The sequence below is a fragment of the Erinaceus europaeus genome, chromosome 3, assembly GCF_950295315.1.
Source record: "Erinaceus europaeus chromosome 3, mEriEur2.1, whole genome shotgun sequence".
Classification (NCBI taxonomy): Eukaryota; Metazoa; Chordata; class Mammalia; order Eulipotyphla; family Erinaceidae; genus Erinaceus; species Erinaceus europaeus.
Window position 1 is genome coordinate 30,980,889 of NC_080164.1, and position 14,153 is coordinate 30,995,041.

The 14,153-nt window shown below is 43.1% G+C and overlaps 1 protein-coding gene across 3 annotated transcripts in view; it reads left to right on the forward strand.

Moving 5' to 3' along the window:
• Positions 1 to 13,738, forward strand: part of SH3YL1 (SH3 and SYLF domain containing 1) — a 37,131-nt gene extending 23,393 nt beyond the window's left edge. For 2 of the 3 annotated variants that reach the window (XM_016191193.2, XM_060186977.1), the window contains exons 6-11: positions 812 to 924; positions 2,270 to 2,398; positions 5,192 to 5,354; positions 5,872 to 5,950; positions 7,993 to 8,049; positions 12,371 to 13,738. In XM_016191193.2, coding sequence (XP_016046679.1) covers positions 812 to 924; positions 2,270 to 2,398; positions 5,192 to 5,354; positions 5,872 to 5,950; positions 7,993 to 8,049; positions 12,371 to 12,561 — 732 coding nt within the window. In that variant the 3' untranslated portion in view covers positions 12,562 to 13,738. Of the gene's footprint in view, positions 1 to 811; positions 925 to 2,269; positions 2,399 to 5,191; positions 5,355 to 5,871; positions 5,951 to 7,992; positions 8,050 to 11,481; positions 11,664 to 12,370 lie in introns of those variants that run through there. The other variant, XM_060186978.1, reaches the window with a different exon arrangement.
• The last annotated feature ends 415 nt before the right edge of the window (positions 13,739 to 14,153 follow it).

Consider the following 14,153-nt stretch of genomic DNA (forward strand, 5'->3'; position numbering starts at 1 on the left):
TCAGAACATTCTGATTCTCATCTTCCTACTTGGAGAATTGACTGATGGCAGGAGATATCATCAGTACCAACTTCATTCTAGATTTGCTGAACTTCTGTGACCTGAAATTAAAGTGTGACATATATTGGTTACAGATAGTGGGTACTGGTCTTCACAGTAACCTGCAAACAAGTGCTGTGGGACCCTTGCTTCTGGCCTCAACCTTCCCCATCTGTGTTCTGTGACCTATCTTCTTTGATATGTGCAATAAAGGGGCCTTTTTGTCCTTTCTTACCTCCCTGTTTGATTGTTCTAGGTCTCTGAGGTGGTAGTTCCCTTACCCTCATTCAGTCTGTCACCCCTACATGTTGAAGGTTTCCAGAGAGTCAAGCAGGGGCCACGTAGTGACACACCTGATTTATTGCACATATTACAATGTGCAAAGATCCAGGTTCGAGCCTCCAGTCCCCACCCGCAGGGGAAAGGCTTTGTGAGTGATGAAGCAGGGCTGCAGGTGTCTCTCTCTCTGTCGCTCTCTATCTCTCCCTCTCCACTCTAGCTGTCTCTATCCAATAAAGATTTTTAAAAATGCACAGAGACTCAAGCAGAGCATACAAGGAGCCTTATGATCTGTGGTGCTTGCTATAATTTGTGGGCATTACTTACATTCTCAACTTAAAAACAGAAATCTGACTCTTCCTTCAGACACTTTCTCTCTCTTTATTGAAAATCTTACCACATGACATGGAAAATTTGTGAGTTTTAATTGATGTATGTTTCAGATAATGTTTACTCATAATTCTTTTTAAATACATGGACTTGCACATTTTAGGTGTCAGATTTGGTGATCATTTTAAATTATGACAGAGCAGTAGAAGCTTTTGCCAAGGGAGGAAACCTGACCCTCGGAGGGAACTTCACGGTGGCAGTTGGGCCAGTGGGGAGGTGAGTGCTTTGTGCCTTATGAGGGTGCTATACGACTGCAGGAGCCACAGGTGTGTACACTGCTTGGTCCTGAAGGCAAATGTGAATTAAAAGGAAGCAAAGTCATGCTCTGTGTATTTCTCAGAGGATTTGAGGCTACAAATAAGAAAATTAGAAACCACAACCAGCTTACATAAAAAGAAACTAAGTGGGAGTTGGGCAGTAGTGCAGCAGGTTAAGTGCACGTGGCACAAAGCACAAGGACTGGCATAAGGATCCCGGTTCGAGCCCCCGGTTCCCCACCTGCAGAGAAGTCGCTTCACAGGTGGTGAAGCAGGTCTGTAGGAGTCTATCTTTCTCTCCCCCTCTGTCTTCACCTCCTCTCTCCATTTCTCTCTGTCCTATCCAACAACAACATCAATAGCAACAACAATAATAACTACACAACAATAAAAATGAGGGCAACAAAAAGGAAATAAATAAATATTTAAAAAAATAAAGAAAGAAACTAAGTATTTCCAGAACAAAGTCCATTGTATTTGCTAGAACTTTACATAAAATTTTCATTTCTGTTGGAGTCAAACTTGTGCAAAGTTGGAAAAGAGGTGTTTTACCTGTTTACATACTTATAGCATATGCTGTATTTATGAATAATAGTACCTGGGTCAGTTGTGGAATTTAGAAATATTTAAACTCAGACTGTCCATAAAAGTCACACTATAAAACCATCTAGAGATATATTTTTTAATTTTTATTTATAAAATGGAAATATTGACAAGATCATAGGATGAGAGGGGTACAATTCCACACAATACCCACCTCCAAAGCTCCATATCCCATCCCCTCCCTTGATAGCTTTCTTTTCTTTATCCTTCTGGGAGTATGAACCTAGGATCATTATGGGGTGCAGAAGGTGGAAGGTCTGGCTTCTGTAATTTCTTCCCCTGGGTGTTGCCAGGTCGATCCATACTCCTAGCTTGACTCTCTCTTTTCCTAATCATCTAGAAATCTATCTTGAGTTCTACAAAAATACTCCACATAAAACACATCCAGTGGTTTTAGTGAACTAAGGTACATTTTGCTGTTTTGGTTAGAAAGTAGGGGTTATTTGTTGTTGTGAGGTAGGGCTAGGCTGTCCCAGCCTCCCATAGAGGCTTTGCAAATGTGTTCTTGTTCTGGTCCACAGCACTCATCTCATACTTCAGCTGACTCAGGTCCCCTACCACAGCTGACCCCTATCCCACACCTCAGCTGATCCATGTCCCACACCGCAGTTAACCCATGTGTGGAGTCCCTGTGGCAGGTGCTGTTTACACAGGATGCCTAAACTACACAAGCAGTCAAACAAACCCTTGGATTTTTTCAGGAATTTGGAGGGAAATGTCTCCCTCAGAAGCACTGCGGCTGTCTTTACATACTGCAAATCAAGGGGACTCTTTGCTGGCATATCTTTAGAAGGTAGCTGTTTGATTGAAAGGAAAGACACAAATCGAAAGTAAGTGCAAGCCAAATACTTTTCATTGATTCAAAGGAAGTGTGATTATAAAATAATCAATCCATGTGGTCCTTAAGAATTGATAGGGTGGGGGCCAGGTGGTACACCTGGTTAAGTGCACATATTACTATGCACAAGGACTTGCGTTTAAGCCCTCGCTTCCCACTTGCAGGGGGTTATGCTTCACTAGCAGTGAAGCAGGTCTGCAGGTGTCTTTCTTCCTTTCTATCTCCCCCACCCCTCTCAATTTCTCTCTGTCTTGCTCAATAAAATAAAAAGGGAAAGAAAAATTCACCAGGAGTGGTGGGTCTGTAGTGCTGGCACTGAAGCCCAGCAATAACCTTGGTGACAAAAAATAAAATAAAATAAAATAAATAAATAAAGAGAGTGGATGGGGCATCTTTGTGCATTCTTTTTAAATACAGGATATGATTCTAAGTATATTTAATTAAAAGTAAAATAGAAATGTAATCTGCTTACAGGAAAAAAATGTAAAGGGGAAAAAGTATTTTGCCCCCTAAAGATAAACATTAATTGTTTTTCTGTCTTGCCTTCCAACATTTTCCTAAGCAAAAATTTCCTTTCTTTTACCATATGTAATTGTAATCATGATAAATTCAATTGCAAATCCTGCTTTTCCACTTAGTACCATGAAGCCAAGGTGATTAATGTAAGTTAGGGACTACATAATAGATCCTGTCTGGACATGTCACGCTAAGTAGGCGTCTCAGTAACTGGTGGGTCACTCCAGTTCAGCAGCAGGTCAGTCAGAATGTCCATCCTCATGGAAGGTCTCCATGCCTATGCTCTGACAGCTTTTCCAATTTTGATAAAAGTTAAGTAATATGGAAATATCCTAGCAGGATAAAAGGAATTCAATTTAAACTGGCAACTGGTAAAATTATCCCCAAGCCTCAATTCCAAAGCTTCATTGATTTTCAAAAAAAAATTATTTATTTTTATTGCCATCTGAGTTGTCACTAGAACTCTGTGCCTGTGCTACAAATCCACTGTTCCTAGTGGTCTTTTGCCCCCCCTTTTTTTCTACTTTCCTTTGATGGGACAGAGAGAAATTGAAAGGGGAGAGTGAGATAGAGAGAGAAAGAGACAGAGAGACACTTGCAACTCTATGTATATTTTTTACATTTTTTAAATCTTTTTTTAATCTTTATCTGTTGGATAGAGACAGAAATTGAGAGAAGGGGGTGATAGAGAGGGAGAGAGACAGAGAGACACCTGCAGCACTGCTTCACCACTTGTGAAGCTTTCCCCCTGTAGGTGGGGACCAGGGGCTCAAACCTGGTTCCTTGCGCACTGTAACATATGCACTCAACCAGGTGCGCCACCACCTGGCCCCCCAGCTCTATATTTTTCAAATGTGTTTATTTATTAATGACAAAGATAGTAGGAGATAGAAAGAACCAAACATCACTTTGGTACATGTGCTGCTGGGGACTGAACTCAGGATTTCCTTCATGCTTGAGAGTCTAATGCTTTATCCACTGTACCACCTCTCATACCACCACCTGTAACCCTATTTCATCACTCATGAAGCTTCCCCTCTGCAGGTAGGGAGTGGGGCTCAAACCTAGGTGCACCATTGCCTAGCCCCTCCAATGCTCCATTGAAATAAATTGGGAGGTGACAAAGAGCACCCAGCTGGCAAGGGACATCTGCTTTGCAAGCTTCACTGTTTATAGCAGACAGCCATACCCACCCCTCATGGGAACCAAGGTCACATCATCTAACCACTTAAGAATTCATCACACTTTGGGCAATGCTAAATTAAACAAACAAACAAAAAAAACCAAGTAAATAAAACCCATAGAAAATAGGTTTGGAGGAAAATTTCTCAAACTATTCACTTTAGAAGGTCAAGAGAGTTGTTCCCACTTAGGTTTTATTTGAGAAATGTAACCACTAATGTTCGTCTAAATCTTAAGAGCTTCCAGACATGTAAGGCAAATCTTTATACAGTTTATTATACAAATAAACACTGTAAAGAAATTACTAGATCGGGCCTAGGAGGTGACGCGCCTGATTAAGCGCACATGTTACAATGCTCAAGGATCCAGGTTCAGGTCCCTAGTCCCCACCTGTAGGGGGAAAGCTTCACAAGTGGTAAAGCAGTGCTGCAGATGTCTGTCTGTCTCTCTCTTTCTCTCACCCCACTTCCTCTCAATTTCTGTCTCTAAACAATAAATAAAATAAAAGAAAGAAATTATAAGACTATATGCTGGCACCATTTTTGTAATACACTTAGAAACCTAGGGGCTAGGTGGTGGTGCACCTGATTGAACGCACATGTTATAATACTCAAGGACCCAAGTTTGAGCCCTTGGTCCCCACCTGCAGGGGGAAAGCTTTGCAAGTGGTGAAACAGTGTAGCAGATGTCTCTCTGTCTCTCTCCCTCTCTATGAGCTCCTTCCCTCTTGATTTCTGGCTGTCTCTATCCAATAAATAAATGAAGATAATTAAAAAGTTATCAAAAGAAAAAGAAACCTATAAGATGTAAGGGCTTAATGGTGCATTTACAAAAGTATTGCTGTATATATAGTGTGCTTTTCATATAATTGGAGGGAAGGTATGTATATCTGGGTATTTATGGGACTGGCCTCTGAGGAGTGAATTTAGAGCTTAACATGAGTTATGACTTGTAGTTTGTGTTTGAAAAGTGATTTACATGGAGCCCCATCTTGGAGTAAATACACACTCCCACACGTCCTGCATCTAACTCTTGAGAAGACTGATGACTGCAGAAGAAATGTTCTTAATTTGATATTTCTTATTAGGTTTTATTGTCAAGATATTCGAGCTTATGACATTCTGTTTGGAGCCGTGCCTCGGCCTGCACAAGCAGAAGATCTTTATGAAATTCTTGATTCCTTTACTGAGAAGTATGAGAACGAAGCACAGAGGATCAATGCCAGAAGAGCTTCACGGGAGCTGAGGAAGGTCCCTGTACTGTGGTGTTTGTGTTTCCCTCAGCAGGCAGAGGACTCAGTTTATCTAGAATATTCTGTCCTTGGCCCTCCCTTCCTACAGGCCTACTAAATTTCCTTTATACTGTCATTAACAAGCAGTTCTTGAGAATGTGTCACACAACCTTGACTTTCCTTCTTTCTATACAAACCTCGAGGAGAAACAGTTTTCCCTCCAGGGTTACATTTCTCCAAGAATAGAAGTTGAGATTGTGAATCAGTCGTGCTAGGCATCAGGAAGCCGGCAGGTGCCATGGCCTGTGTGTCTCTTTGCCTGCTCCCCTTCAGCCTTGTGCCAGCAGTGCTGGTGACGAGGCTCCACTCACACAGCAACAGCCTGTGTGCATATCAGAGTGAGCTAGGTGTGAGCACCCAGGGCACTTTGCTAACTAGAGCCAGGAGAAGATCTGCATGTGCCATCTATACGGAGAAAAAGCCCAGCGTGTCTAAAGAAAAAGGTTTTAACTCCAAGCCATTTTTTCCCCTTGTAGGCTAAAGAATTACCCCCCAAACCATCTTCAAGACCCCAGCAGCCACCTGCACAAACCCAGCTGAGCCCTGACTTCAAAGGTAAATATTCTGTTGAAATTTAAATTATGTAATTTTGGAATATCATTAAGAAACCAGCCTTCATGATTAAGCTTCAGAGTAAAAAGGAATTGGTTAAATTTAAGAGGGGGAGACATCAATGTTTGCCAGTGTAATAGTGATTTAAGCTTCCCTCACATGGCTTCTGGGGTTGAGACTGCATATTCCCAGGGGACCTTTCACTTGCCTTAGCCGCTCGCTCTGTCAGATTGCTTATTTCCTTTCTAATTTGTGGAGGTGCTTCATATGTCAAGGACTTTACCTAAAATTTAGACCACATGGTCTACATATGTCACTTGTTTTTCATCTTTTTTTTTTTTACTGTATGAATGTTTTATGTAAATATGTTTATCTTATTTTTATAGACTTTGTATTTTTTCAGTCATGAATGTGGTCTTCCCACTTCTTGTATGAATTTGGATTTATTATGTAGATTTTCCTGGAGTATTTTTACTTTTGCAATTTTTTAAATTTATTTTTTATTTAAGAAAGGATAAACTAACAAAACCGTAGGGTAGGAAGGGTACAACTCCACACAATTCCCACCACTCAATCTCCAAATCCCATCCCTTTTGCAATTTTTGTAAGCTGAATCTTCACAAATTTTTTATTAATTCTAGTGATAATATGCATTTATATCTCATAATTTGGAACGTTAGTCCAATAATATATGTGTTCATTACATACTTGGACTTTTGTAGGAGAACCTTTTCATTTAAACTTTTTTTTTGTTTCTAGGGTTATCACTGGGGCTTGGTGCCTGCACTACAAATCCACTGCTCCTGTGGCCATTTTTTCTTCTCTTTCTTTCTTTTTTTTTTGATAGGACAGAGAGAAATTGAGAGGGAGGGGGAATATATAGAGGGAGAGAGACAGAGAGAAGCCTGCAGACCTACTTCACTGCTTGTGAGGCAACTCCTCTGCAGGTGGGGAGCCAAGGGCTTGAACCAAGAACTTTGCACAGGTCCTTTTGCTTGGCACTATGTGCACTTAACCCAGTGAGCCACTGCCCAGTGCCCCCACTTTAACTTTTTCTACATAAGGTGTTTTTTTTTAAAGATATTTTATTTATTTTAATGAGAGATACAGAGAAAAAGATAGATAGATAGATAGATAGATAGATAGATAGATAGATAGATAGATAGATAGACAGATAGACAGATCAAAGCACTGCTCAACTCTGGCTTATGGTAGTACCAGGGATTGAACCTAGAACCTCAGAACATGAGTGTCTTTTGCATAACCATTATGCTATCTCCCGGCCAATGAGATGCTGTTTTATGCCTTCATTAACTTTTTGTTTCTGTGCCTTCCAGGTTAAATTTATTTCTAAGTACCTTGCAGTTGGGCTTGCGGTGGTGAACGGTGTGCCCTGTCCCATTTCTATTGCGCAGTGCTATGTTTTACAGGCCATTTGTTCTTGGGGTAGCTCTGCCCTCCCCTGCCTGCCAGTGTTGGATTATGTGTTCCTGTGCTCATGAACTTATCAGACCAGTGGTTTATGGTGTAGAATACAGCTTTCCCAAGGGAACACAGACTACAAAGCTACATGGTCTTTGGCCACTGAAGGGATGCAACTTTTGAGTTTATATTGCACAATGTTAGGCTTGAATTTAAAACATTACAAGTGAATGAATACATTAGGTTTAAAATGATTTTAGGGATAAGCAAGCAATGACTTTGGAAATTACTCATGTAGTATTGGGAGCTTTTCTTGCTCAGTCAGGCATTTCAGGGTCCCTTGTAGAAGGAGTGGTGTCCACTTTCTCTGGAGGGAATGTTTCAGGGAGACACAGATGCTTGGCATGCTTTCTGGGCTTAACTAGGACTCCTTGATTTAAAGCAACAATTTCAGACATCCTGCAGGCAAGGAACGAGACTGGGCAGTCTAGGATACTCTGTGTGACAGACTAAGGATGGTTCTAACTGCCTGACCTACCTTCCTTTCTTCCTCCCTCCCTCACTCCCTCCATCCTTCTCTCTCTCTTTCTTTATTTCCTTCTTTTCTTCTTTCTTCTTGACAGATAACAGAAATGAACATAAGCTCTATCCTGAACTTTCCAGCTATCATGAGAGATGTGGTAAGTGAACATTTCTGTGTTAAAAATCATCTCTGTCCATGTTATTGTTACAAACTTCCCAACTAACAGCAGGTGTGGGAATCTATGGGAAGTTACCAGCACCCTTACAGGGTTGACTGAAATCCACATTATTGTATTTTATTATGGTCATATTATTGGGATCAGAAATGTTGACACGATGGGGAGACTGCGGGGCACAGCTACCTGTGGGAAGCTCAGGCTGAATGCAGCCGCTGAGTCACAAGCTGAATGAGGTATCTTGGGGCCTGAGGGTGGAGGGCTGAGTTGTATGAGGGTGGATGTGCTGAGTTGTGTTCTGAGAGTGGAGGGCTGGGTGGAAATCCAAAGGTGGATATGCTGATTTGGGTGTAAGGATCAAGTGTTGAGTTGTTGTCCAGGCTCTGGCTATGTGTTTTTCTCAGTACTATCTCAGTACCTCAGACGCATGCTTAGTTATCTGTGTGATCCAGCTCATCCCTGTGGCATTTTCTCTGGCCTTTTGCCCCTTGAATTATATATTTTTACAAAAGGTTCTTTAGGCTGTCTTCAATATTCTGTGGGAAATGTTCTTTGAAAGAATTAAGCAGTTATTTAGAGATGTATGACTCAAGCTGTGGCCAAGGGAAAGAGTTGTTGGGGAGCCTGTTTCTTTCCTGCGTAGCTTCTGTCCTGATGTTACAGTTACACGCTCAGTTTCATGGGCTTGTAGGGAATTGTTGCTTCTTATACAAAGTAATTGGGCCCCCTGTGTTTAATTTATAAACATATTTTGAGATGTCTCTTACAAGTGTCTGACTAGAAGCCAGCGTTTTCTGTGGATTTGGGCTCTGGCTTTTTCTTGGTCTTCAGTCTTCTTCTCTAGTTTGTAGCCATCTTTTCCAGATGATTCTCCTTTGAGGGAGAGGTCAAGATACAAGGGCTGCAGTCTCATTCAGATGTTCAGGTCCTGGGAGGTGGGCCAGTAGGCACTCTGGAGGAGAGGGTGCTGGCTGCAGAAGGAGGGGTCCTGAGAATGCAGGGGTGGTGGGGGCAGAGGCCTTTCCCTGGTCTCCTGAGGCTGGCTACCTGATGAGTATGACAGTGCCTCCTGACAGGTGAAGAGAGGCCTGCTCTGGCCCTGGGGGCCCTGGTGGGTGGCTTTTGTTCTCTATTGAAGGGCAAGGAATGAAGACATACTGGAGGCTCTCACATACTTTGGTTGTATCCCCTTCTCCTGCTGCAAGGAAATTTCAAAGAAATAAAAGGAGATTTGAAGTTTGCCTTAAGTAAAAACAGAAATGAAACCAGTTAAATTCTGACCAAAGGTGCCCTGAGCTCTGGCCATCAGCCTAGCAGAGAAAGGTCATCGCCCAACAGTCTCACTCTAAGAAGTCCTGTGAAATGTCACATCAGTCCTCAGGCTAGTCCTCAACCCCTGGGTGGCCCTTGTGTGAACTCTGGGTCATGTGTCTGGGCCCTGGCTTGTCTCCTGGCTGGGCTCTGGCTGGGCCCTGGCTGGGCCTTGGATGGGTCTTGGGTGGGTCCTAGGTGGCCCCTGGCTTGTTCCCAGGATGGCCTCAGGCTAGGCGGTAGTTTATCCCCTGGCTGGGCCCTGACCACAGGCAAGTAGCAGTTTTAGCAAATTCCCCTGGTGGCCTATCCTAGCCCTACAGTTCTGAGGGCTTCAGGCTGCGTGCTCAGGCTCCTCTCAGCCAGTCTGGCTGTCCACAGCCTGACCTACTGGGTGTTACTCTGGACTTGTGCCCTGGGGCCAGTTCCCAGTTCTCCCCACACCAGTAGTCACCTCCACACTTTGCAGCCTGAGCCCCTTTCCAGCCAGCTGTACTTCCCTGTGGTGACAGCAGTTACCTGGTCTGGTGGCCTTCCTGGTGGTCATTGCTCTCTTATGGGGGACAGCCCCAGAGTTAGGACCCCAGCACATGGCCTAGGGGAGAGGTGTGAAGGATCAGTCCTTCACCCCCACCCCCCTCAGCATGGCAGAGACTGGGGTCCTGACTGGAGCTGCCTGCCTTCTCCATGTTCCCAGGCTGACCCCCTCCCCGACTCCATTGCCACTTGTCTTGGCCAAAGTACACTCCAGGAAACCCTGAGAAGGAGCCAGACTTGCTAATTATGAGCCTGAGGCAGCTGCCAATCACTAAAGCTGATTGTAGTCTGTTTCCTGGGAAGAGTAGACCTGATTTGGGAGAGAAAAGTACTCTCTATTTAAACTGAACTTGAGTATTATGATGAAAATGGCCACTGCCTCCAAGGTCCTAGATGTTAAGTACAGACGTGCAGAACCTGAAGGGTCAGCACTCCTGAGGGATCCAGTCTGGGAACCTTCCTTCCCGAGAGACATGGCTCCAAGGTTCTCTGCTCTTTAACCAGGTCTTCTGTGGAGAGAGCTGGTTCCGTGCGGGAACCAGCTAACACCCTCAAGAGAGCACTCATGGGTCATTGTAAGTGTGGTGGGCATAGCAGGGCTGTGACTGTCCTCTCCTGGGACAGCTAGCTACTGGCTAGCCAGGCCTCTGCCTTGCAGTCACAGGCCTTCGTCTGCCCTAGGGGGCAGGGACCTTGCTCCTGCAGAGCCAAGTGTCTATGTGGCTCAGACCTGGGGCTGTCATATCTTGCCTGACAGATGGATACCTCCATTCTGTAAGGTGGGGGTGATGGTGAATTCATCCGTCCTGCACTCTGGGGTCTGCAAGAAGTGTGGGGTGAGGGGGAGCTAAGATGGCCATGCTTCAACAACATCTCTGATTCCTGTGCTTCACAACATGTATGAGAGACCTGAGGGGGGCAGGGTCATTACTGGAGGGTTTTTACTGGTCATATTTAGTCAATGAACTTTGCATATGCAGGCTGTAAAAAGAGAACTATTGGTAAGAAAATTTTCAGGATGATTTTTCACTGGCCCACATTCTATGATGTAATGACAATGAAATGGGACAGGGGGCGCTGCAGGGTACCCTCAGGATGACATCACAGTCATTTTCCTGGCTTTGATGAAATCCACACTATAGCAAAATGTTATTTTTTTCACTTAATTCCTTAACATTGATAACCTAAGAGGAAATATAATATAAGATATAAAATATGCAAAACATGCCTGTATGTAGTAGAAAGATGACTTCTCTAGGGGAAGTATTTGTGATATAAGTGTCTGTTTCTTTAGGACAACCGGAAGAACTAGATGGCATGTGCTCTGTAGAAAGAGCTGTAGCACCATCTTGTGTGAACTACAAATTCAGTGTTACAGTCAATGCTGTTTCATTAAAATGTTGATATTTTAATGGTCAAGTTCAGTTTATTTTTTATTATTGTACTTAGGGCTCAAATAAGCAACTGATTTTAGAATCCAATTATTTATGCTTTCACTATATATATATGTTTTTTTTTCACATTGCTGAATCTTAGTTAGCATCTAATTACCAACTCTGTCTACAGAATAATAGGAAACACTGACATCAGGACAACACTGAAGCATCTGTTTCTTAATGGTGTTAGATAGTCTATATTTAATGACTACTCCTCAGGTTAACCACTCAACTGTCAATGTATTTTCCATCTACTACTCATGAAATTCTACACATTATTTTTAAGTCCTTATTAAACATGTATAGACAGTCTCCTTGAAATGCTGTTTTTAATTTTATCTGTGTTTTGAGAGAAAGAATCAGTAAGCATGAAAATTAAAACAGTCATGAAGGAGGGTGTCCACTGATAAAACAGCAAAAAGCGTCTTAACTAATCCTTAACACCTATTGCTCCAGTACGTGTTTTTCGAATGGAATCTTCTCCGATACAATCACGAACATAAATGTTACTCTTTTGCGAGGACAGATAGCAAAATGGTTATGCGAAGAGACTCATGCCTGAGGCTCTGAAGTCCCCAGTTCAATCCCCCACACTACCTTAAGCCAGAGCTAAGCAGTGCTCTAGGAAAAAGAAAAAAAAAAGTTACTCTTTCTCTAATAGCCGTAATTCATGAAAGCCTCATAACTATTCTGTTACAATGAGAAAATGCAAATAATAGCACCTTATGGATCATTAAGAATTGACAACAGCATTTGCTAAATACACAGGTGTATAAAGTATATGACAATATGCTATCTGTCCTCTGTAGATTTTGAAAATGTTATTGCCAAGTGTTTGTTTCTCCAAGAAGGAAAAACAAGGTTAAGAACATGGAAATCACTCTGACTCCATGCTGGGGTTCCTACCGTCAGCTTCCAGGGTACCAGAAGAGCCCTGGAAGCTATAGACTTCTGTTTCATTCATACATATCTTGGTTTCCTTCCCTAAAATGGTAATAACTTAGGTATTTCTTTTTTAGGCAATTCGAATCAGCCGACTATAGTGACAGCATTATATTCCTTTGAAGGACAGCAGCCAGGGGACTTGCCATTTCAAGCTGGAGACAGAATCACTGTTACGTCGAAAACAGATTCCCATTTTGATTGGTGGGAAGGAAAGCTTAGAGGTCAAACTGGCATTTTCCCAGCCAACTATGTTACCATGAATTAAAGTTTAAATTTTCTTCTTTCAGAACTTCAGGGAAATTATTTCCACCCTGACAGGGTTCGCCAGCCCAGTAAGCAATGTTAACATAAGAGTAGAAGTACTTCTGTTATTCCATAAGTTTTTAATTCAGTGTATGAAATACTGTTTTTCTATATACAAGTAATTAGTTGCCTATCTTTAAATAATTTGTACTATTTTTTTTCACATTTGACATTGAATAGTTAATATCTTCCATTTCTGATGACCACAGTTCTCTAGTGTTCATTTTCAAACATCACTACACATTTGATCTGGCTATGTATGGTCCCAGTTTATTTGTATTAGGAAGTCTGTTTTACAGAGTTGATGGAGAAGGAGTAGCGGCATAAATAGGACAGTAGTGATACTTAGATTGTAGTCATTGGCTAGGATATGAATCCTTAAAGTCATCTTTATGCCTTCTAAATTCATATTTGTAATAGAAACATGTCATTACGAAGTCCAACTACTATGCACTAAAAATGACATATATTATTTTTTCTTTATGTGGTTTTGTTTGTTTATCCCGAGAAGTAGAATCAGTTTACATTGACCTGTGTTGGTATTCTTCGTGTTGGTTTGGCCCCCTTCCCCTTACCTCTGAGAGAAATGGTTTGGTCCTTGCTAGTTTCGCACCCCTCTTTCTCCCCACCCCGGTATGCTAAGGACGTCCAGAGTCCCAGCAGCAGCGGAAAGAAAAACATGGGGAAGCACATGGTGTGGTGATTTGCCCGCTCGTGAATAAAGATATACAGCTTCTCAGCCCAGCCGTGTGTCCCCGAGTCAGTCTCTGTTCACCACCGCGAAGCTAGCCCGGCCTGCTGGCGCCCCCGAAACATTAACAACAAATGGTGCCCATGTGGACCTGACCTGCGCATCTCTCAGATAAGTGAAGACAATTTGGCTACCTATGTACTATGGCCTTCTCTTCTGCTTGTGAAGAGATCTCCAAAGGCCTCTGCCCTTTCTTTACGAGACTATTTCGCTGTTTCTGGAACATTTATCTCTGGACCACTCTGTGGTTTCCGCCCAACGCCAGCCCGCATGAGCCCAACGCCAGCCCGCATGAGCTGGCTTTCCTCTGTGTGGCACAGGGCATTGGGCGCCGGCTCCCTCCACGCTGCTCGGCCGCTGGGAGCAGGGCAGCAGACATGGCAGGGCCATGGGGCAGGGCCATGGGACAGGGCCGCGGTGGCCTATCCTCGGCCTGTGCCTTCTGCACGGCTGGCCCGCCCGCCCTCCTGCTATGAAGTCTGGACAGATCCCGGACCACCCGGAGACCGTGGGCTCCCTGCCGAAACTGGGCCCCCTGGCTGAGATCCTCAGCTCCAGTCTGAAGGCAGACAAGCTGGAGTACACAGAGATTCGTGCAGAGATCACAACCTACAATTCCTAGAAATGGAGCTGCGCGGGAAGCCACCTCCGGATGGTGACCCCCCCCCAACAACTAAGACAGTACAGATCTAAATTCGTGTTTAAAATGACATGTCTTCGCAACAAAGGTTTCTCTCCTTGTGAATTAAAGACCATGTTTATGTGTGTTTAAAGTTTGGTAACATTAACTTTAAGGTTAAATA